The sequence below is a fragment of the Triturus cristatus genome, chromosome 5_1 (assembly GCF_964204655.1).
Source record: "Triturus cristatus chromosome 5_1, aTriCri1.1, whole genome shotgun sequence".
Taxonomy (NCBI): domain Eukaryota; kingdom Metazoa; phylum Chordata; class Amphibia; order Caudata; family Salamandridae; genus Triturus; species Triturus cristatus.
The window spans coordinates 47,298,780-47,322,619 of NC_140587.1; the positions used below are offsets into that span (position 1 = coordinate 47,298,780).

At 48.9% G+C, this 23,840-nt stretch overlaps 1 protein-coding gene across 2 annotated transcripts in view; it reads left to right on the plus strand.

Moving 5' to 3' along the window:
- CPSF1 (cleavage and polyadenylation specific factor 1) overlaps nt 1–23,840 on the plus strand; it is a 514,820-nt gene that overhangs the window by 338,466 nt on the left and 152,514 nt on the right. For both annotated transcript variants that reach the window (XM_085604356.1, XM_085604357.1), the window contains exon 29: nt 20,549–20,633. In XM_085604356.1, the coding sequence (XP_085460482.1) occupies nt 20,549–20,633 (85 nt within the window). The remainder of the gene's footprint in view (nt 1–20,548; nt 20,634–23,840) is intronic.

Here is a 23,840-nt window from a genome sequence, read left to right on the forward strand (position 1 = left end):
TGTGCCCCAAGACACTCGGAATCTGTGCTGCAGATGCGCCTGATGCGCAGCATCTCCCCATAAGGTATGCTGCGTATCAGGTGCGCCAGATGATGGCTTGTGGCATGAAGCACAGTATACATATATATTTATTAGCCTTCCTTCCTGAGCCTCTTTTGGCCCTTGGAACCCCATGCCCCAGGATAGAATCTAATTTCAAAGGAGAAGGACCCGCGTCAATTAAGTGGGTGCCCCCGTGGTACCCCTCCAAGCACATGCTGGGGGCCACGGGGTGAACTCCTGTGATCCCAGCCAGCTCCCCACATGGTGCAGGATTCTGCATTGCTCCCGCATGCAGGGAGCTACTATTTATGCTGCTCCCTCCAGGCGGAAGTAATTTGTTGATCTGTTTCCCTGCCCACATCAGTACGGGCAGGAAAACCGATCTGAGTGCGGGCCTTGGGGGATGGGGTACCCGGGGCCAAGTACGGTTCTGGGAAAGGGAATGCATGCCACCCTCCCTTAAATAAGTATATTGGGCTCCTGGGGATGATGAGGTCCCCAAGATCAAACGGCTTTGGGGGGGGTGGGGGAGGGCAGGTGCACACACCCCCTTCTCTTAAAGACTGAGCATCCAGGCCACCATTTTTATTAATTCTTTCAGCAAGATCGTGGCAAAAATTGCTGTTTTTTACTTTTGGCCCCTGTAGGGGTCATCTGGGTCCACCCAGTGGAACTTAGGGGGCAGGGTATCCCTACCCTGCCCTCTTTTAATCACTTTAAAAAAAAAGTTCTGGACAGGGCACTAGTTCCAGAGTCCTGTAATGGATGCCAGCAACATTTTTCTGGGTCAACCACATATAGCAGCACGTCTTACATGTATAATGGATTTTTGTCTTACCATTGTTCTCTCCATTGCAGTCCTCTGACCAGTGGATCCTAACGAATCCATGTCGCCAAGAGTTTGAGGGCCAGGGCAAAAATCACTGGAGACAGGAGACAGCCCTGCCTAGTACCTCTTAGAAGTTGGAACGCTCAGGAGTTCCTGCTATTAACCTTGACCTTTGCCATTGGTCCCATGTACAGTAGGTGGACCCAAGACACAGAGGACAGACCCCATATTTGCCAGCACCCCGACTATATAGTCCCATTCCACTGTATCAAATGCCATTTTGGCATCTATGACTGCACCAGGGCCTATTCTCATAAGTTGGTCCTCTGTCCCAAGACCCCGTGGAGGCACCTGAGATTGTGTGGTGCTCTGGTGGGGCATACATTCTCACTGATCTGGGTGAATTAGGGATGTGATCACTGTATTGAGGTGCATGGCTAACACTGGCCAGTATTGTGACTTCAGCATTTAGGAGCAAGATCGCCATGTCGGAAGTGCAGTCCGCACGTGGCTTACTCTCTTTATGTATGACCGCAATGGTGGCTGGTCTCTGATCTTGTGGCAGTGAGCCCTGCTATATACTATCCTTACATATCTTTAGTTGGTGGGCGGGGTCTATCTTTGTTGCAAGCATTTTGTTCAGCTGAATAAGGGCTCTGTTTGGGCCATGGCTTTCCCAGAGCAAAGCTCCATCACTACCAGTTCCTCTTATTTAATATCTGCCTCCAAGAATTGTGAGAAAGTGCCATCTTTCTTGCATGGTATGTGTGAGAAAGTGCCATCTTTCTTGCATGGTATGCCCCCACTTTTTGCTGAATTGCTGAATGTACTTTGACTGAGTGTGCCCTGGACTCCTGCCAATCAGGTGCCCAGGGCCTATGTTCCTTCCCTAAAAGAAACAAAACCCAAATTGGCAAACCCTGGCCACATGTCAGCCCCTGGTAAATGGTACCCTAGGTACCCAGGGCCTTGTGACCAGGGAAGGCCTCTAAGGGCTGCAGCACTCATTGTGCCACCCTTAGAGGCCCTGTACCCTTACACACACACACTGCCTTTGCAGGCTGAGTGTTTGGGTGCAAGACAAAAACAAAGTCGACATGACACACATCCCTGTGTGCCATGCCCATCACCTACACTGCCATGGCATACATCAGCCACCCCTACAGCTGGGTGCCTTATGCCAATGGTGTGGGCACAGGAACATGAGCCCTGTGCCCCTACAGTACCAAGGTCCATTCTTGGGCCCTGTAAGTGCAGTGCTGCCATTTAAGAGTAAATGGTGCTGAGAGCTCGTCAAACACGAACTCCACAGCACCATAAGGGCAACACTGAAGACTGAGAAGTTTGGTATCAAACTTCTCAGCACATTAAACCCGCACTGATGCCAGTGTGGGATTTAATGTACCAAACACCACAGAGGGCACTTAGAGATGCCCCCTGAAACCTAACTGTGAGAAAGTGGCTCTGTATATACTGTTCCCAAATAGGTACAGGGTGTACAGAGTCCACAGTCCCCAGAGGTTTGGCAAAGGCTAAAGTTAGATATAACCTTACTCTCCAAAGTGGTAGCTTGGTCGAGCAGTAAGGCATTATCAGAGGACAGTGTAAAGCATTTGTTGTACACACTCAGTCAGCAAATGGTCTCACACACTCAATAACTGAACTCTAGGCCAATGGTTTATATATAAAAAATATATGCTTGTTTTATTTTACAACCAACAATAGGTATTAAAATATACTTTCTCAGAATGAGATGCTTTATATAAATACTTTTGCAATATGCAATTGGCTTTTGTAGAAAGTTACAAGTGGTCGCAATAGGCAACACAATTTTAAACACAATAATGCATTGAGTCCAATGGAAGTTTCAAGTTATTTGCAATAGATTATTTTAGGATTACTTTTGGGATTCCAGGACTGGATCCTAGATTCAGTCCTGGGTCAGTACTTAGAGACAAGTGATAAAAGACGGCTTAGTTACTGTTATGATTTTTAGACAATTTTTTGATATTTAAAAGTTGACAGAAAATATTTCATAGAAAACAGTAAATGATTCCCTATAGAAGAAAATTCAAGTTGCAGGTATAGTATGTTCTTGTTACTTTTGTAATCCAGTACTAGGTGCCTAGACTCAGTACAGGGACCTTTATCCAAAACAGGTAAGTAATTACGTTTTCACAATTTATACGATTTTTAAAGAATATTTAAAGTTTGCAGAAATCGACAGAAGAAATTTCACAGAAAAACAGTCAATGGTTTCCTATGGAAGAAAATTGGGTTACTGGTAAGTACGGTTGTGAATATATTTCAGGGTCAGTGCTGGGTACCAAGATCCAGCACTGGGAGCTCACCTAATAGCAGGTGAGTATTTTCATTTTCGTTACTCGGCTGATGTTTGGTGAATATTTTAAGTTTTGAAAAGTCCACACTTAGAAGAAATTTCAGGAAAAAACAGTCAACTCAATTTTCTCCATAGGGTAACATTATCGGCTTTCAGGTAAGTACTCGACTGGCAAAGTTAAGGTTCTGGGCACAGACTCGGGGGTCTCCCAGGGTCGGGTAGGTACAGTTGTTATACCCTCAGCGGCACAGGGGCAGCCGAATGCAGAGTGAGTCAGGCCCAATGTTATCCTATGGGAGGCAGGGGGGGCCTGGGTTGGTGGCTGCTGACTAGCAGGCCACGCGGATGTGGGAGCTGGGCTCCTGGTCACTTGCTCAGGGAAAATGGGGAAGTAGATAGGTGCAATGGTTACACTGCCAGGGCCACTCGGGCGGCTGGGTGCAGGGTGCTTTTGAGCCTTCGGGCGCTCAATTGGTTTCAATGGGAAAGCTCCAGTTTAGAAAAAGACTGCACGCTCGGGGATGAAGATTCTTCACGTGCTACCACCACTTCGAGATGTTAGTTGGAGGATAGGTAGGGCCGCGGGGCACCGGGTGCAGGGGTGCCTTTTGGTGTCGGGAAATCTTATCCTCTGTTGATCGCGGTTGGGTGGGTACCTGGTTCTGAGGCTGCAGGCGTCGTCAGGAGCGTCGAGGGAAGTCCTTGGGTGCCGGACGTGGGGTCGTCCTTGTGCTCTTTGTTCACTCCAGCACAGGCCAGGCTTGGCGGGTGCAGAGTGTGTAGGGTTCGCGGTTCCGGGCTGATGCCAGGGATTAGAAGCTGATTTTGAGTAGAGCCTCTACTCATGGAAGTCCCAGGTGCTTAGAGCCAAAAGGTAGCCAGGTCCTCCGGGGTTTGTGAGGTTGCTGGCCACAAGAGATGCCGGGTTGGAGCAGGAGCTGGTTCGAGGGTCGACTGTCCGGTAGGGCTGGGGCCAAAGCAGTTGGTGTCTTCCTCTTCTTAGCAGCTGCAGGGCAGGTCTTCTTTCTTCTTGCTATTCTTTGTATTTCGGAATCTGGAATCTGCGGGAGGAAGGTTCAGCGTGCCCCTAAATACTAGATTTAGGGGTGTTACAGGTAGGTGAAGGGCAGGGACCAATGGGTCCCTGTCCTGGGGTGGGTACACCCCCTATCCTGCCTCTCTCCTGTGGGAGGGGGGCAGTATCCTAGTCCTGATTGGGCAGGACTTCCCATCTTCAAGATGGCGAGAGCCCGGAGATGTGCTTCACCTCGCCTCTCCCACCTGAGGGTTGGGGTTGGCAGGCTGGCACATCCCCTGTCCTTATTTGGGGTTTCCGGCCAGGCTTCCCGCCAGAGTGGGGGCTGCCAGTGGCCTTGGGAAACTCACAGAGGCGGCATGCTTTTGAAGCTTACCCCTGCCCACACTGGGGGAGGAGATCTAGCACCTCGCCCAGGATGTGCATTGTTGCAGGCCCAGGAGAGCAGGGGCTCTCCTACCCAGGGGTCCAGCAACATGTCTGCTGTGTGGCAGCATAGGCAGCCTCCCAGACCAGACATGGATTGAAGGTTAGGTTTCAGGGGGCATCTCTAAGATGCCCTCTGGGGTGCTCGGTACATTAAATCCCACACTGGCATCAGTGCGGGTTTAATGTGCTGAGTGTTTGATACCAAACTTCTCAGTCTTCAGTGTTGCCATTATGGTGCTGTGGAGTTCTTGTTTGACGAGCTCTCAGCACCATGTACTCTTAAATGGCAGCACTGCACTTACAGTGCCCAGGAATGGACCTGGGTACTGTAGGGGCACAGGGCTCCTGCTCCTGTGCCCACACCACTGGCATAGGGCAGCCAGCTAGAGGGGTGGCTGATGTATGCCAGGGCAGTGTATGTGGTGGGCATGGCACACAGGGAGGTGTGCCATGTCGACTCTTTGTTTTGTCTTGTACCCAGACACTCAGCCTGCAAGGGCAGTGTGTGTGTGTGTGTTAGGGTACAGGGCCTCAAATGGTGGCACAATGAGTGCTGCAGCCCTTAGAGGCCTCCCCTGGTCACAAGGCCCTGGGTACCTAGGGTACCATTTACCAGGGGCTGACATGTGGCCAGGGTTTGCCAATTTGGGTTTTAGGTTTTTAGGGAAGGAACATAGACCATGGGCAGGTGATTGGCAGGAGTCCAGGGCACACTCAGTCAAAGTAAATTTAGCAATAAGTGGGGGCATACCATGCAAGAAAGATGCCACTTTCTCACATTGCCCCCCCGTACATGTCGGACCTCCAGTCAGCATCCTGTGTCTCTCCTCTTTCCCCTTCATGCGAGGAGGTCCCACATGAGGTGTGGGCTCCCAACGTCCAATCTTGTGAAGGCTGATTCCAGCTTCGTCCCGCTGGTCTCCAGCCTTCCAGCCTGTTCCAGGCCTTGAAAGGTGGGTTAAAGTATTGCGTTTTTTCTTCAGCTATCACTGTCAATTTACACTGAAAGAGTATCATATATTTCAGCTCTTTGTCCCTGAGGCAACTCTTCAAAACTGCGTCGTAGTCTTTGCGCCCTCAGAGTAAAATCCAGGAAGTTCCTGACTGTCGCATTCTTGCATGGGAGGCTGCCTCCGTCTCGCATCTTGGAGGATCGCATCCCGATCTCTGTCACTGAAGAGGCGCGTAATGATTGTATGCGGTAGCTCACCAAGGCAAGGTGGGGGGATGGTGGCCCTATGCACATGTTCGATGGAAAAGAACTTAGCGAGACCATCGGGCTGCAGGACATTAAGGATGAAGTCCTCTAAAAAGAGTTTGACACAGGGTCCCTCCACTCTCTCAGGCACCCCACCACTGGAATATTGTTCCATCTCGAGCGCTCCTCGTAGCCGCCTAAATTTATTGTCGTATTCACTCAGTTGATAGTTCCTTTTCGATTTGCTGTGTCTTCTAACTGGTTTCGCGCAGGACCGCTCTTAGGAGAGTCTCGTCCGTAGTGACTGAGTCAATTTTATTTTCCAGTGTATTGCGTACTCCTACTGTCGCCTCTATTATGTCTTTGAGAATGACCTCCTCATCAGTTACCTCCAGTTGGGTTACCGCCCCTTCCCTCCACAGGGACAGACAACTGAGGGGAAGGCCTATGGACTGTATATCTCTCCAGTCCGCTTTGCTGGCTAGAATTTCCCCTCATGTTGTGAACCATCCTGAGCTGATATCACCACCCCTCACTGGAGAGTCCATCAGGATTCAAGGGTCGCCAGGCTGGAAGGATACAGCAGTCACTGCCGCCGCCTGACAGTGGGCAAAGGCTTTTAGACCGTTTACACCTGATGCCATCTCTGTGGGCTGTCTACTTTACCATCCTCCTGCTCTTTTCCTACTGTCGTGCACAGGTATAATGGGCCTCAAGCGCCCTCCAGTCTCCAGGCCGGCAGTCTGTGACCAGCAGTCTGTTAGTATTTGTGAGAAAGTGCCCTCTTTCTTGCATGGTATGCCCCCACTTTTTGCTGAATTGCTGATGTTATTTGACTCAGTGTGCCCTGGGCTCCTGCTAATCAGGTACCCAGTGCCTATGTTCCTTCCCTAAAATTGCATTGAAGCCTAAACCCAATTGGCATTTCTGGTCACATGTCAGCCCCTGGTAAATGGTACCCCAGGGCACTGTGACCCGAAAAGGCCTCAAAGGGCTGCAGCACTTATTGTGCCACCCTTAGAGGTCCTGTACCTTTACACTCACACACTGCCTTTGCAGGCTGCGGGTCTTGGTGCAGAACAAAGTGAAGAGTCGACATGGCAGACATATCTGTGTCACTGTTTTATGGCACGTGCGTCCCGTCCCACAGAAGAGTTGCACAGCTGTTTACACATATGAGAAACGTAATCACTCGTACTCTTTGGTGTTGTCAAAATGAATCCATTTTTATTAGCTTCTTTATAACCAAAGTTTAATTCATCACGTCGAAGAAATGAAGTCCAAAATTTTTCTGCATTTAAATTGCTCAAGAATTGCCCATCCGGGCCTATTCACTGGCATGTAAAAGAACTCCATGTTATTCAGTGCACTTTGCTTCCACCCAATGCATTTCGGTTTTGATATAAACCTTCCTCAGGGGTATCTAAAACAATGAAAACATGAACATCAGCCCCATACATGTTGCTTTACAAACACAAAATAAACATGAAAATAAACCGTAAAAACGTCACCAAAATTTTCTCCCATTCCCGACCCAGAATTACAAACCATTTCAATTAACATGAAAAATCAAACCTGTCTTCAACATCCTATAATGTGTAACGAAATCCTGATACCCATTTATCCCCATGTAACACAACTCCTCATTCCTTCTAAACGAGTCAATTCATACTTAGACTTACTCTCCCAACTACCGTTAAACCCCTAAGTTATATGACCTGTCTCACTCAATCCCCGTATATACCTGCAATGTTCATGTTGCTGTTACCGGCCCGTATAACCTTCGAGATCAACTGCCATTATTCAAACCCGCCTTAGTGCTCCACCCTGTTTTTAAACTGAACACTACCTTCCTCAGCTGTGTACCTTCTATGCCGTGAAGTTCAAATCCCACCCCCATCAATTCAAACAACGTGAAACGAAACCTAACTAAACAGTACTAAATGTATATAGCAATCTCATAAATTATAAATTTACTACATGATCTGTGTGCCATGCCCATAAACCACTGCCCTGGCATAGATCAGGCACCACTCTAGCAGGGTGCACTATACCAGTGGTGAGGGTACAGGTGCATGAGCCCTGTACCCCTACAGTGCCCAAGTTCATTCTTGGGCATTGTAAGTGCAGGTCTGCCCTTAAGAATATATGGTGCTGTGAGTTTGTCATTACGAACTCCACAACTCCATAATGGCTACACTGAAGACTGGGAAGCTTGGTATCAAACTTCTCAGCACATTAAACCCACACTGATGCCAGTGTGGGATTTAATGTAAAATGCACAACAGAGGGCATCTTAGAGATGCCCCCTGAAACTCGACCAACTTCAAGTGACCCGACTGAGTGGCTGCTTAGGCTGCCACCAACAGCCATGTTTCTGGACCCCTGGGTCGAGAGCCTGCTGCTCTCGGGGGCCTGAAACAATGCCCATCCTGGGACGAGGTGCCAAGCATCCTCCCCCAGGATGGGCAGGGTTCATGAAGGGGAAGCTTCAAAGGCATGCCACCTTTGTGAGCCTCTCCAGACCATTTGCTGCTTTCAGCAACTGGTCCCCACTGGTTCTACCCCCCACTTTGGGCGGGAGAACCGGCGGGAAAAAAAAGTGAGTGAAAGAGGTGTGCCCACCTCTGCCAACTCCACCCCTCAGGTGGGGAAGAGCGAGGTGAAGCACAACTCTCAGTCCCCGCCATCTTGAGAATGGGGGGACCTAGCCAACCAGGGACAGGCTCCTGCCCCCCTCCCACTGGAGGGTGGCACGATAGGGGGTGTACCCACCCCAGGGAAGAGACCCATTGGTCCCTACCCTTTACCTACCTATAACGCCCCTAAATCTTGTATTTAGGGGTGTGAGAAAGTGGGTTTCTGTTGCAGTAACCCCCCCTTTTTTTGCCTAATAGCTGATGCACTTTCCCTTGTTGTGCCCTGGGCTCCTGCCAATCAGGTGCCCAGGGCCTATGTTCCTTCCTTAAAACACACAAACTCCCAATTGGCAAACCCTGGCCACATGTCAGCCCCTGGTAAATGGTACCCTAGGTACCCAGGGCCTTGTGACCAGGGAAGGCCTCTAAGGGCTGCAGCACTCATTGTGCCACCCTTAGAGGCCCTGTACCCTTACACACACACACTGCCTTTGCAGGCTGAGTGTCTGGGTGCAGGACAAAACAAAGAGTCGACATGGCACACATCTCTGTGTGCCATGCCCATTACCTATACTGCCAAGGCATATGTCAGCCACCCCTCTGGCTGGGTGCCTTATGCCTATGGTGTGGGCACAGGAGCAGGAGCCCTGTGCCCCTACAGTACCCAGGTCCATTCCTGGGCACTGTAAGTACAGTGCTGCCTTTTACAAGTACATGGTGCTGAGAGCTCGTCAAACACGAACTCCACAGCACCATAAGGGCAACACTGAAGACTGGGAAGTTTGGTATCAAACTTCTCAGCACATTAAACCCACACTGATGCCAGTGTGGGATTTAATGTACTAAGCACCCCAGAGGGCATCTTAGAGATGCCCCCTTACAGCTAACCTACAATCCACGTCTGCTCTGAGGCTGCCCAGGCTGCCACACAGCAGACACGTTGCTGGACCCCTGGGTGGGAGAGCCCCTGCTCTCCCGGGCCTGCAACAATGCACATCCTGGGTGAGGTGAGAAATCTCCTCCCCCAGGATGAGCAAAGGGAAGCTTCAAAGGCATGCCGCCAGTTGGAGTTTCCCCAGGCCACTGCAACCCCCCACTCTGGCAGGAAGCTTGGCCGGAAACCCCATACAAGGACAGGGGATGTGCCAGCCTGCCCACCCCACCCCTCAGGTGGGGGAGGCGAGGTGAAGCACATCTCCGGGCTCTCGCCATCTTGAAGATGGGAGGCCCTACCCTATCAGGATTAGGCTACTGCCCTCCTCCCACAGGAGAGAGGCAGGATAGGGGGTGTACCCACCCCAGGACAAGGACCCATTGGTCCCTGGCCTTCACCTACCTGTAACGCCCCTAAATCTAGTATTTAGGGCCCCCCTGAACCTTCCTTCCCCAGATTCCAGATAGAAACCTACAAGAAGAGCAAGAAGAAAAAGACCTGCCCTGCAGCTGCTAAAAAGAGGAAGACACCAACTGCTTTGGCCCCAGCCCTACCGGCCTGTCGACCCTCGAACCTGCTCCTGCTCCAGCGCGGCATCTCTTGTGGCCAGCAACCTCAAAAACCCCGGAGGACCTGGCTACCTTTGACCTCTGATTCCCTGGGACTCCCATGAGTAGAGGCTCTACTCGAGAAACCTATTCCTAACTCCTGGCAGCAGCCCGGAACCGCGGACCCAACACACTCTGCACCAGCCAAGCCTGGCCAGTGCCGGAGTGGACAAAGACCCTGAGGACGACCCCACGGCGACTGTGACCCCGAGTCCGGCACCCAAGGACCCCCCTCGACATCCTGGACGAAGCCTGCAGCCTCAGAACCGAGTGCCACCCCAGCCGCGATCAACCAGAGGGTAAGATTCCCGACGTCAAAAGGCACCCCTGCACCCGGCGCCCTGCGGCCCCCTGTGCCCAATCCCGGGGTACCCACCTAACCTACAACTACCCAACTTACCCCTCGAAGTGGTGGTGGCACCGGAAACATCCTCGTCCCCGAGCCTGCAGCCTTTTTCCAAACCGGAACATTCCCATTGACTTCCATTGAGCGCCCGAAGGCTCAAAAGCACCCTGCACCCAGCCGCCCGAGTGGCCCTGGCAGTGCACTCTCTACACTAACTTACTTCCCCACTTGCCCTGAGTAAGTGACCAGGAGCCCAGCTCCCACAGACGCGTGGCTTGCCAGACAGCAGCCACCAACCAAGGCCCCCCTATCCCTCATAGGATAACATTGGGCCTAACTCACTCTGCACCCGGCCGTCCTGAAACCGCTGAGGGTGAACCAACTGTACCTACCTGACACTGGGGGACCCCTGAGTCTATGCCCGGAATTTCAACTCTGCCAGTCGAGTACTTACCCTTAAACCGCTAACTTCATTTTCCTCATAGGGTAACATTGACTGGCTTTTTCTTGAAAAATCTTCTAAGTGTGAACTTTTCAAAACTGCAAATATTCACTAAAAATCAGCCAAGTGACAAAAACGAATTTACTCACCTGCTCTTAGGTGAGCTCCCAGTGCTGGATCTTGGTGCCCAGCCCTGACTCTGAAAAGTGTTCACAACTATACTTACTTCTAACTCATTTTTCTCCCATAGGAAACCATTGTCTGCTTTTCTGTGAAATTTCTTCTAAGTGTCTACTTTTGCAAATTTGAAATATTCTTTTAAAATCGTACCATTTCTGCAAACGAAATTACTTACCTGCTTTTGATAAGGACCCCAGTCCTGGGTCTAGGCACCCAGTCCTGGATTACTAAAGTAACGATAAAGTACTCTACCTGCAATTTGAATTTCTTGCCATAGAGATCCATTGAATGTTTTCTGTGAAATATTTTCTAAGTACTAACTTTTGAAATAGCTAAATATTCTTTAAAAATCATTACAGTTATTAAGTCGACTTTCATCACTTGATTCTGAATACTGACCCCAGGCTGGTCCTAGGATCCAGACCTGGAATTCCAAAAGTAATCTAAAAAGTAATTTATTACAAATAACCTGAATTTACCATTGAGCTCAATGCATTGTATGTTTAGGAAATAGGATTGTTTATTGCAACCAACTGTGACTGTTTACACAAATTTATTGCTTGAAACAAAAGTATTTATATTCAACCTCTCATTCTGAGAAAGTATATTTTTACCCCCTTTGTGGTTCTAAAAATAAAACAAGCATATATTTTATATATACAAATCATTGGCCTAGAGTTCAGTTATTGAGTGTGTGAAACCATTTGCTGACTGAGTGTGTACAATAAATGCTTTACACTGTCCTCTGGTACTGCCTTACTGCTCGACCAAGCTACCACTTTTTGAGAGTAAGGTCATACCTAACTTTGACCTCTATCAGCCTCTGGGGGACTGTGGACTCTGTACACCCTGTACCTATTAGGGAACAGTATATACAGAGCCACTTTCTCACATTGGTGGATCAGCGGTGGGATACAAACTTGCATTTGTTGGACTACTTGGTTACCATCTGATCACACGACAGAACTCTTAAAAATTGCCTTTAGAATTCTGATTGGTTTTTCCAAAATTACTAAAAGTCTTGCTAGGGCCTTGCTTAAGTCCCATTAGAATTTTAGAAAAATAAAAGTCACTATAGTCAGGGTAGAGGGTTAGAACTGTCAGGTTAGAATGTCTCAAACAAACCCAGCTATTAGTGATAATAATAACATGGACCTGGTGGAGGAGCTCGACCTCACACCTTACTTACACTTGTCTTTCAAGGAATTGAGGTCCTTATGTAAACTCAAAAATTTACAAATGGGTCAGCATCCAACCAAACAAGGGCTCCAGGAGCTCCTGGCTGAGTATGCTAAAGACCACCCATCTGAACATGGTGATGGCCAGTCAGATGAGGAAAGGGAAACAGGGGAGGAGGACAGCAACCTCCCCATACTATTCCCTAGGGAGGAGATGGCACCCATACCCTCCAACTCAAGACATAGCATCTGGGCACCTAGAGACCACACAGGTGGCTCTGGTCCCAGAGACAACACTGGGGGTCCCCCCAGTGAAGAGGACAGCCTTATGAGGCTGGCCAAAAGAATAGATCTAGAGTCCAGGCTCCTGGCTCTAGAAAAGGAAAGGAGAGAGATGGGTTTAGCACCCATCAATGGTGGCAGCAATAATAAAAACAAGGATAGGGAGGAAACTTCTGACCTTAAAATCCCCAAAGGGATTGTCCCTAAATTTGAGGAAGGTGATGATATCACCAAATGGTTCACAGCCTTTGAGAGGGCTTGTGATATCAGGAAAGTAAAGAAACCTCTCTGGGGGGCACTCCTGTGGGAACTGTTCTCTGGTAACTGCAGGGACAGGCTTCTGACTCTCTCTGGGCCAGAAGCAGGATCCTATGACCTCATGAAGAAAGCTCTGATTGAGGGATTTGGATTCACCACTGAGGAGTATAGAATTAGATTCAGGGGGGCTCACAAAACCCAGACCCAGTCCTGGATTGATTTTGTAGATTTCTCAGTGAAGACACTGGATGGTTGGTTAGCTGGACATGGTGTGCAGGATTTTACTGGATTGTACAATTTATTCATGAAGGAACATATTTTGAGTAACTGCACAAATGAAAAGTTGCATCAGCATTTGGTAGACCTAGGTCTAAAATCCCCCCAAGAATTGGGAAAAAGAGCAGACCACTGGGTCAAGACTAGGGTGACTAGGACGTTCACTGGGAGGGACCAGAACCAAGGGGTCCCAAAACCTCCCCAGAAGAAAGAGAGTGAACCCCTTGGGGATAAAAGAAAGGAGTCCCAGGTAGCCCCCCAAAAACCTGACCAGGAGGGTGGGCCCAAAGACACCTCACAAACTAAACCAGGGTACCAAGGTAAGAATTGGGATCCCAACAGAATATGGTGTTTCAACTGTCAGAAGGCTGGACACCACACCCAGGACTCTAGCTGTCCTAAAAATAAGGTTCCTAGTACAGCTCCAGGGGTGACTAGTGTAGCCCCGGGGGTTGCCAGTGTAGCTTGGGAGGGAGGGTCCTCAGATGAGGAAGTCCTCCTAGCTTTCAACTGGGGAATGGGCCCAAGAAGCAAGCTGGAGATCCCAGAAGGAAGTAGACACTTCCACCACCTACTGGTGAATGGAATCCCAGCCACTGCCCTGAGAGATACCTGTGCCAGTCACACTGTGGTACATGACAGGTTGGTATTCCCACACCAATATGTCTCAGGGGAAACAAGAAGGGTAAGAACTGTCCCAGGGGGAGTCACTGTTAGGCCTGTGGCTATCGTGCCCCTAGCCACAGCTGGGTCCCTTAGATGGAGGAAAGTGATAGTCAGTAAAAACCTCCCCCTTGATTGTCTCTTGGGGAATGATCACTTAGATGTGGAACTGAGCCAAAGAGAGGTGCTGGCCCAATGCCAGGCCTCGCCCAAAGAACCTGTGGGGGCTCAACCTGCAGTCAGTGCAGCTGAGTCCCAAAAGAGTGAGAAGAAACAGGGTAGGAAAGGTGGGCAACTGTTAGCCACAGTTCCAGAGAGCCAGGGAGATTCTATCCCAGTAAGGGAAAACTCCCACAATGGCACTGGTAAAGCCCCCCCTAGCCAACAGCAAGACCTGACTAGTCAGGCAACTGTCCAGCCTGAATTAGTGGCTCCTCAGGTGGCAGAACAAGGGGTAGAGGAGGGGTGTTCCCTACCAAGAGTAGGGACCCCCTATCCTCAAACAGACCAACAGCCAGGACCCAAAGAGAACTATAAAATAGCCCCCTCACTTGCCAGTCAGGAGCTAAAGGTATGGTACTGGGCACTGACAGCTGTCAGCAGCCTCTGCTGGGTGTTAGCCTTCATGGCAGCCCTATCCTTGGCATGGTGGCCTAACCCCCTGCCAAATAGCAAGTCAGGCCCCCTGACCTTATTGGTCATGGTGGGGTTGCTCAAGCTGTGGGTAGCCTCTGTGGGTAAGCTGGGCCTAGCCCTGGCTAGGTTAGAAACTACCGAGGTATACACCTCTAAACCCAAAATAGAAAGATGGGACCAGGACAGTAAAAGACAAGGAGAGGAGCCTTGGGAGTTAGGTCCTGAAACTAATAAGACAGGCCAGCTCCCCAAAGGGACTGACCTAGGCAGAAGGATGTAAGGCAGAGTAGGCCCTGCAACTTTCAAACCACTTCCCCAACTCTTCCTCGCCTGGAAGACTAGGTAGACTCTCCCAGCTTTGGCAGAAGTCTCCTGGCCTTTGGGCTGGGGGGGGCTTGTGTGAGAAAGTGGGTTTCTGTTGCAGTAACCCCCCCTTTTTTTGCCTAATAGCTGATGCACTTTCCCTTGTTGTGCCCTGGGCTCCTGCCAATCAGGTGCCCAGGGCCTATGTTCCTTCCTTAAAACACACAAACTCCCAATTGGCAAACCCTGGCCACATGTCAGCCCCTGGTAAATGGTACCCTAGGTACCCAGGGCCTTGTGACCAGGGAAGGCCTCTAAGGGCTGCAGCACTCATTGTGCCACCCTTAGAGGCCCTGTACCCTTACACACACACACTGCCTTTGCAGGCTGAGTGTCTGGGTGCAGGACAAAACAAAGAGTCGACATGGCACACATCTCTGTGTGCCATGCCCATTACCTATACTGCCAAGGCATATGTCAGCCACCCCTCTGGCTGGGTGCCTTATGCCTATGGTGTGGGCACAGGAGCAGGAGCCCTGTGCCCCTACAGTACCCAGGTCCATTCCTGGGCACTGTAAGTACAGTGCTGCCTTTTACAAGTACATGGTGCTGAGAGCTCGTCAAACACGAACTCCACAGCACCATAAGGGCAACCTTGAAGACTGGGAAGTTTGGTATCAAACTTCTCAGCACATTAAACCCACACTGATGCCAGTGTGGGATTTAATGTACTAAGCACCCCAGAGGGCATCTTAGAGATGCCCCCTTACAGCTAACCTACAATCCACGTCTGCTCTGAGGCTGCCCAGGCTGCCACACAGCAGACACGTTGCTGGACCCCTGGGTGGGAGAGCCCCTGCTCTCCCGGGCCTGCAACAATGCACATCCTGGGTGAGGTGAGAAATCTCCTCCCCCAGGATGAGCAAAGGGAAGCTTCAAAGGCATGCCGCCAGTTGGAGTTTCCCCAGGCCACTGCAACCCCCCACTCTGGCAGGAAGCTTGGCCGGAAACCCCATACAAGGACAGGGGATGTGCCAGCCTGCCCACCCCACCCCTCAGGTGGGGGAGGCGAGGTGAAGCACATCTCCGGGCTCTCGCCATCTTGAAGATGGGAGGCCCTACCCTATCAGGATTAGGCTACTGCCCTCCTCCCACAGGAGAGAGGCAGGATAGGGGGTGTACCCACCCCAGGACAAGGACCCATTGGTCCCTGGCCTTCACCTACCTGTAACGCCCCTAAATCTAGTATTTAGGGCCCCCCTGAACCTTCCTTCCCCAGATTCCAGATAGAAACCTACAAGAAGAGCAAGAAGAAAAAGACCTGCCCTGCAGCTGCTAAAAAGAGGAAGACACCAACTGCTTTGGCCCCAGCCCTACCGGCCTGTCGACCCTCGAACCTGCTCCTGCTCCAGCGCGGCATCTCTTGTGGCCAGCAACCTCAAAAACCCCGGAGGACCTGGCTACCTTTGACCTCTGATTCCCTGGGACTCCCATGAGTAGAGGCTCTACTCGAGAAACCTATTCCTAACTCCTGGCAGCAGCCCGGAACCGCGGACCCAACACACTCTGCACCAGCCAAGCCTGGCCAGTGCCGGAGTGGACAAAGACCCTGAGGACGACCCCACGGCGACTGTGACCCCGAGTCCGGCACCCAAGGACCCCCCTCGACATCCTGGACGAAGCCTGCAGCCTCAGAACCGAGTGCCACCCCAGCCGCGATCAACCAGAGGGTAAGATTCCCGACGTCAAAAGGCACCCCTGCACCCGGCGCCCTGCGGCCCCCTGTGCCCAATCCCGGGGTACCCACCTAACCTACAACTACCCAACTTACCCCTCGAAGTGGTGGTGGCACCGGAAACATCCTCGTCCCCGAGCCTGCAGCCTTTTTCCAAACCGGAACATTCCCATTGACTTCCATTGAGCGCCCGAAGGCTCAAAAGCACCCTGCACCCAGCCGCCCGAGTGGCCCTGGCAGTGCACTCTCTACACTAACTTACTTCCCCACTTGCCCTGAGTAAGTGACCAGGAGCCCAGCTCCCACAGACGCGTGGCTTGCCAGACAGCAGCCACCAACCAAGGCCCCCCTATCCCTCATAGGATAACATTGGGCCTAACTCACTCTGCACCCGGCCGTCCTGAAACCGCTGAGGGTGAACCAACTGTACCTACCTGACACTGGGGGACCCCTGAGTCTATGCCCGGAATTTCAACTCTGCCAGTCGAGTACTTACCCTTAAACCGCTAACTTCATTTTCCTCATAGGGTAACATTGACTGGCTTTTTCTTGAAAAATCTTCTAAGTGTGAACTTTTCAAAACTGCAAATATTCACTAAAAATCAGCCAAGTGACAAAAACGAATTTACTCACCTGCTCTTAGGTGAGCTCCCAGTGCTGGATCTTGGTGCCCAGCCCTGACTCTGAAAAGTGTTCACAACTATACTTACTTCTAACTCATTTTTCTCCCATAGGAAACCATTGTCTGCTTTTCTGTGAAATTTCTTCTAAGTGTCTACTTTTGCAAATTTGAAATATTCTTTTAAAATCGTACCATTTCTGCAAACGAAATTACTTACCTGCTTTTGATAAGGACCCCAGTCCTGGGTCTAGGCACCCAGTCCTGGATTACTAAAGTAACGATAAAGTACTCTACCTGCAATTTGAATTTCTTGCCATAGAGATCCATTTTTCTGTGAAATATTTTCTAAGTACTAACTTTTGAAATAGCTAAATATTCTTTAAAAATCATTACAGTTATTAAGTCGACTTTCATCACTTGATTCTGAATACTGACCCCAGGCTGGTCCTAGGATCCAGACCTGGAATTCCAAAAGTAATCTAAAAAGTAATTTATTACAAATAACCTGAATTTACCATTGAGCTCAATGCATTGTATGTTTAGGAAATAGGATTGTTTATTGCAACCAACTGTGACTGTTTACACAAATTTATTGCTTGAAACAAAAGTATTTATATTCAACCTCTCATTCTGAGAAAGTATATTTTTACCCCCTTTGTGGTTCTAAAAATAAAACAAGCATATATTTTATATATACAAATCATTGGCCTAGAGTTCAGTTATTGAGTGTGTGAAACCATTTGCTGACTGAGTGTGTACAATAAATGCTTTACACTGTCCTCTGGTACTGCCTTACTGCTCGACCAAGCTACCACTTTTTGAGAGTAAGGTCATACCTAACTTTGACCTCTATCAGCCTCTGGGGGACTGTGGACTCTGTACACCCTGTACCTATTAGGGAACAGTATATACAGAGCCACTTTCTCACAAGGGGGCACCCCGAACCTTGCTTCCTCAGATCCAGAAACGAAAAGAAGGACTGAACCGCCGTGCAGCCAGCTAACAAGAGGAAGACGCCCACTGACTTGGCCCCAGCCCTACCGGCCTGTCTCCCCTCGAACCTGCTCCTGTGAAATCACGGTGTGTCCTGCAGCCAGCAACCTCAAAAACCCCGAAGGACCTGCCTGCCTCCACTTCCAAAGACTGCTTCTCCCGTGAACACCGGATATGTTCAACTGCAATCTCAGGCAGCAGCCGGAGACCACTAATCCAGCCCACTCTGCACCCGCCGACCCCGGCCTGAGCTCGAATGGAGAAGCACCACGAGGAGGTCACCCCGGCGATCCTGACAGTGACACACACTCTCTTCTACCTCCCCCCCAATCAAGCTATACCTGTTGGGAGAAGACTACAGGGTTTTCTCCCGCAGTGGGAAGAAATTGCCTCCGACCAATGGGCCCGCTCCATCATAAGGCATGGTTACTGCTTCGTTCTCACTACTTCCCCCCCTGCAAACACACCCTCATCAGCAATCCTAGGTCTCATTTTCGCGTGGTCATGCCAGTGTAGAGGAGGTTACAGGGCACTTGATCCCATCACTTTACAGCTTTATATGTGTGCACGCCAATTAAATAAATGATTATAATGGACATTTAAAAAAATCTTGTGACAAAAATCGTATATCATGGGACATCATTGGAATTGGCGAATGACCCACATTTATATAGGATTCTTCAACTACCCTCTTTGAGTCCCAGTTTCCCTGTAGTTTAAAAAGCGTATTCTTTTAATTGCAGGAAACTACTCTATGTTGACACTTATGCTTGCAAAAGTCAATTCTTTTTAAGTGTGTGATTATTGGAGCCGTCACCCTCTGTTCTTGACCAGGGTATACGCAACTGCCCACAGTGGGGATAATCAAGTATGCGTGTCTGAGTGCATATTTTTTGTCTCCACAGAATCACATTGCTTTATACCTTGCAGTGACACAAAAATAACCATGTGTGCTGACTGTATTCTTTGACTGAAGGTTTGATTACAGCAACTATGATGATGTTTATAATCCTAGGTTTTTACTCTTTATTTTTCTCCCTAGCCCTAGGGTGCTATTTTCTTCAAGGTGAAGGTAGGAAATCACTCACCCGCGTGGAGGTGTGATTTTTAGTTGAATAGGTATTCTTTCTGTGGTGATCCCTAATGAATGCCCTTGACCTTCTTTTAGACTAGAAAATGGGCAGAAATATTTTGGCAGAAGGTGGTGATAGCGCCTACAATACGCCCTTTGTTTAGTTTTTAAATATACCTAGGGTACCTACCAATGAAAGGAAACTCCTGGAGGTATACCCTAAACTATTTTTATATCTGTATCTACTTTCAATCCAGTAAATATAGTTTATCAAGAATTCTCTCACAACGCATGGTTGAGTCAGACTCGGTAGTACCATCTTACCAGGTTAGGGTTAGGAGGCCCATGATGAACCATGCCACATTACAAGGGTAAAGCTTTCTTATTCAGAAATTTGGGATCTATGATTTAAGCCTAAAGTTATAGAATACACTTTACTGTTCTGTATCTATTGTGCTATGTACTCTTTGGGTTCAGAAAGTCTTTTCACGCCAACAAGCAAAGGTTGGCCATGCTGTCTTATGTATGCTTTTTCAGTCTTCTTTAACATCCTCTGGCTAGCCGCCGCTTTCGTGGGCACTACTTTACAGTCTACTGAGAGCATGTGTAGCTACAGCCACACATGCTACGAACGGAATATGTTACTTCCCTGTAAGCATCTGTTCATGGCATGTAATACTGTAGATTCACATGAGACCACCCTCCTTTCCGGATGCTTCTACTTGTTGCAAATGCCTTTTTCGCTTTCTCCTTTTGCATGGTCATCGTCTTCTTTTTTTTTTTATGCTTCATCTTTATCCTACCCCGCCGTACAGAGAACAGTCTAACAATGAAGCTGTTGCCCATGCGCAGTATCAGTCATATAAGGAGTCATATACCTTGTGGCTTGAAAGACTTCTTAGAAGAAAAACAAGTTGTGCCTGTCCAAGTCTAGATGGCGGGAGTATGCAGAGAATATGAAACTGCAGCACTACATGCCACAAACAGATGCTTACAGGATAAGTAACATATTCCTTATTTAACGCCACCTATGTAAAATTCATTTTGTCTCTAGAAATTACGACCCGGGTGCGTTAGGCCTGAGTAGAGATGGATCCTGAGAAGGGAATACAGCAGTTTTGCTAGGTGGCCTTTGTCTCTGCATACAGCCAAGCTGAGCAAAATAGCAACCAAGAACAACATTTGAAAAAAAATGATTGGGGCATGTAGGCCCTTGGAGGAATAGGGGATTCTAGCAACTTAGGTCCCGGGCAGCTTATTTTGTCAATCAAAGGGAGCATATGTGTACCAAATAGATGCATTTTAAGGTAACTTTATTCACCTTAAGCTGAGGGAGTGAATTGTACACTTTTGAAACATAATTGTGCCTTCTGAGGATGGCCATCAATTATACTTTTAATTTTTGGCATTTGCAACATCACTATCAAACTCTTTGCAATACTCAAATGTAGACTTTTTGCATAATGCACGTATCAGTGTTTTAATTGCTCTTTTTTGCTTCTGCAGATGATCGGTACTTACCTGCGATGCAAGAGACCTTCTCTATCCAGCTAATCTCTCCAGTGAGCTGGGAGATGATACCCAACACAAGGTGAGAGGCCCTCCTTCTACTTGTTCCCTGTCCAGTTTCCATTATAGATATACCCCTCTTCTACATCATTTTGCTGGACAAGAATGTTCCTTGCACTCAAGCTCCAAATGAGAGCTCCTTCCTCCACTTGCCAATGCAGTGAAACACAAACTCTTGCCCCTCTCCTCCTGCAACTCCCTGTATCTAGTACACCCGTGTTGCAGGGATTCTGCTCATGCACAGAACTATGTGCAGAAAACTAGGACCTCTGTGTATTGTTGTGTTCCCAAAAAAGCCACCTCCGTGCCCAGAACCCCAATCCGACTAGCATTATTGGCTCATTCGTTCTCCGTACTACAGCGAAGCTACCAATGATTAGTCAACCTAGAACATGTGACTTAGTAAACTCTCAGAAATAGTGGGAAACAAGAACACTCTTTCGTTCACACTCATACTTGTCCACAACTTGAGTAATCCGAGACACTGTATAGTTTAAAATGTTTATTTTTAACTAACGTGCTCTAAGGTGCAGTACTCTAGCCAACACGAGCAGCATAATGCATAAGAACAATATGATTAGCATTGTTACAATTCCATAAAGCACAAAGGAGGAAATCATATTATAATGACAGTGGAAACCGGACTATTGCTCCTTTTACCACCCTCCCCGTGCTCATGAGCTAGTTTAGAATAATTATAGAAGACCTCTGGGCTTTGTCAGTGAGACCCCATACCTACGAGATCAGATGCAGTGAATTACATCTCCGGATCAGCACAGCTCTTCTATGTTGGAAAGGCTTTCTCCAAGTGCCTTCTCATACATGTAATGCCATATTAAAAGCACCCGAGTTGGGCCGCTGTGCTTCATGTTATGTCTATGTGCGTGGGACTGACCAAAGTGAATCAACAGCATACATTGTTATTCGACCTTGAACACGCTGTGCAGACAGAGAGCGCGGTGCCCCGCTGCATATGTGAAAGATAGACCGTTATCATGTGATGCAGCGCCCGCAAAGTATTTCACGAGAACAGAGCCCTGTAGTGTCGTGTGCAAAAGCAGCAGAATGACAGCCAAGCATATACTACTTATGCTAACTTAGCAATGTCTGCAGTTAACCTCATTTCTTCACTACACCCTTCCCTTGGTCGGGCCAACGGACAGTGGACTCAATAGAACACAGAGTTCAAGAAACAGTGAGCAAGAATTAAGAGCAGGAGTCATATTTGTACAAAGAAACAAAAGGTGCACTAATTAGTGTGTAAAAACTCAACTTGAGAGAGAAAAGTGAAAAAGAAAAACCATTACAAAAAATATCCGGCAAATGATGGAAGTCATTCAGGTTAATTCATTAAGGTATATGAGCAGTAAGTTGCAACAGCCTCCAAGAAGAAGTCATTGATATAGTCAGAAAAGAGAGTAGCCATCCATTCCAGCAAAGAGCATGAACATACATGTTCATCAACAATGGGAGCTTCTAGCACCGTCAGTGGACAACTTGCGTGTTCCACAAGTAAACTTTGTTGTAGGAAATCATGTGCAGCTGCACAGAAATCCCATTCCACTTAAACTCCAACACCAGAACATTCCAGCTCATGCGCCACTAGAGGACTCATTAGCAGGTCATAATCCGGGGCAGAAGACACTGTATTGGAGAGGCAAAGATCAAATGCTCATTCAAACGAACATTCCAGGCAGTGGAAGACTGGTTACACGCAAGTGAAATAACCAAAACGAAAGGATAATTCATAAGCCACGCTCATAGTGGCCAGTGGTAAAGTACCGTAACATTCAAGCATACGACTACGAAGCAGCAGCAGCCGGTCCCGGCTGTTTGGTGCCACAGGAAGAGTATCCATTTCGGAGTAAGCAAATTAACAGCAGAATTCCAGCGGCTAGTGCAAGTAATAGTGGTAAGCCACCGAAGACGCTGAAAAAAATATAATGGATAATTGATGGTATCACACCAAATATAGTTTAAATAGAGGCCACAAAGCCAGAGCACACAGCCTTAAAAAATGGCCGATGCCTGTGGTGTTAGAAGCATTGAAGATGGTGTGAATCAACGCACCGAAAATGTAGTGGGAGATCGGTATTAAGAAGCGCATGTACCTCTGTACGGGTGTTAGCCACGTGAAGAACGAAGGTCTCGCGGGCAGATGTGAGGGCAACTTCTTTTTGGGACAATAATGTGAAAGGAAAGTTCCATCTTTATTGCATGGTATGCCCCCACTTTTTGCTCAATTGCTGAATGTACTTTGACTGAGTGTGCCCTGGACTCCTGCCAATCAGGTGCCCAGGGCCTATGTTCCTTCCCTAAAAGGAAGGAAGATTCAGGGTGCCCCTAAATACTAAATGTAGGGGCGTTACAGGTAGGTAAAGGGCAGGGACCACTGGGTCCCTGTCCTGGGGTGGGTACACCCCCAATCCTGCCACTCTCCTGTGGGAGGGTGTCAGTGGCCTAGTCCTGATTGGGTAGGGCTCCCGATCTTCAAGATGGCGAGGCCCCGGAGATGTGCTTCACCTCGCCTCCCCCACCTGAGGGGTGGGGTTGGCTGGGCTGGCACATCCCCTGTCCTTACTTGGGGTTTCCAGACAGTCTTCCCGCCAGAGTGAGGATCAGAACCGGTGGGGGGCAGTTTCTGAGTACAGCAAGTGGCCTGGAGAAGCTCACAAAGGCGGCATTGCCTTTTAAGCTTCCCCCTGCCCATCCTGGGGGAGGATATCTAGCACCTCGCCCAGGATGTTCATTGTTGCAGGCCCAGGAGAGCAGGGGCTCTCCTACCCAGGGGTCCAGCAACATGTCTGCTGTGTGGCAGCCTCAGAGCAGACGTGGACTATAGGTTAGGTTTTAAGGGGCACCTCTAAGATGCCCTCTGGGGTGCTTGGTACATTAAATCCCATACTGGCATCAGTGTGGGTTTAATTTGCTTAGAAGTTTGATACCAAACTTCTCAGTCTTCAGTGTTGCCATTATGGTGCTGTGGAGTTCGTGTTTGACAAGCTCTCAGCACCATGTACTCTTAAATGGCAGCACTGCACTTACAGTGCCCAGGAATGGACCTGGGTACTGTAGGGGCACAGGGCTCCTGCTCCTGTGCCCACACCACTGGCATAGGGCACCCAGCTAGAGGGGTGGCTGATGTATGCCAGGGCAATGTAGGTGGTGGGCATGGCACACAGGGATGTGTGCCATGTTGACTCTTTGTTTTGTCTTGTACCCAGACACT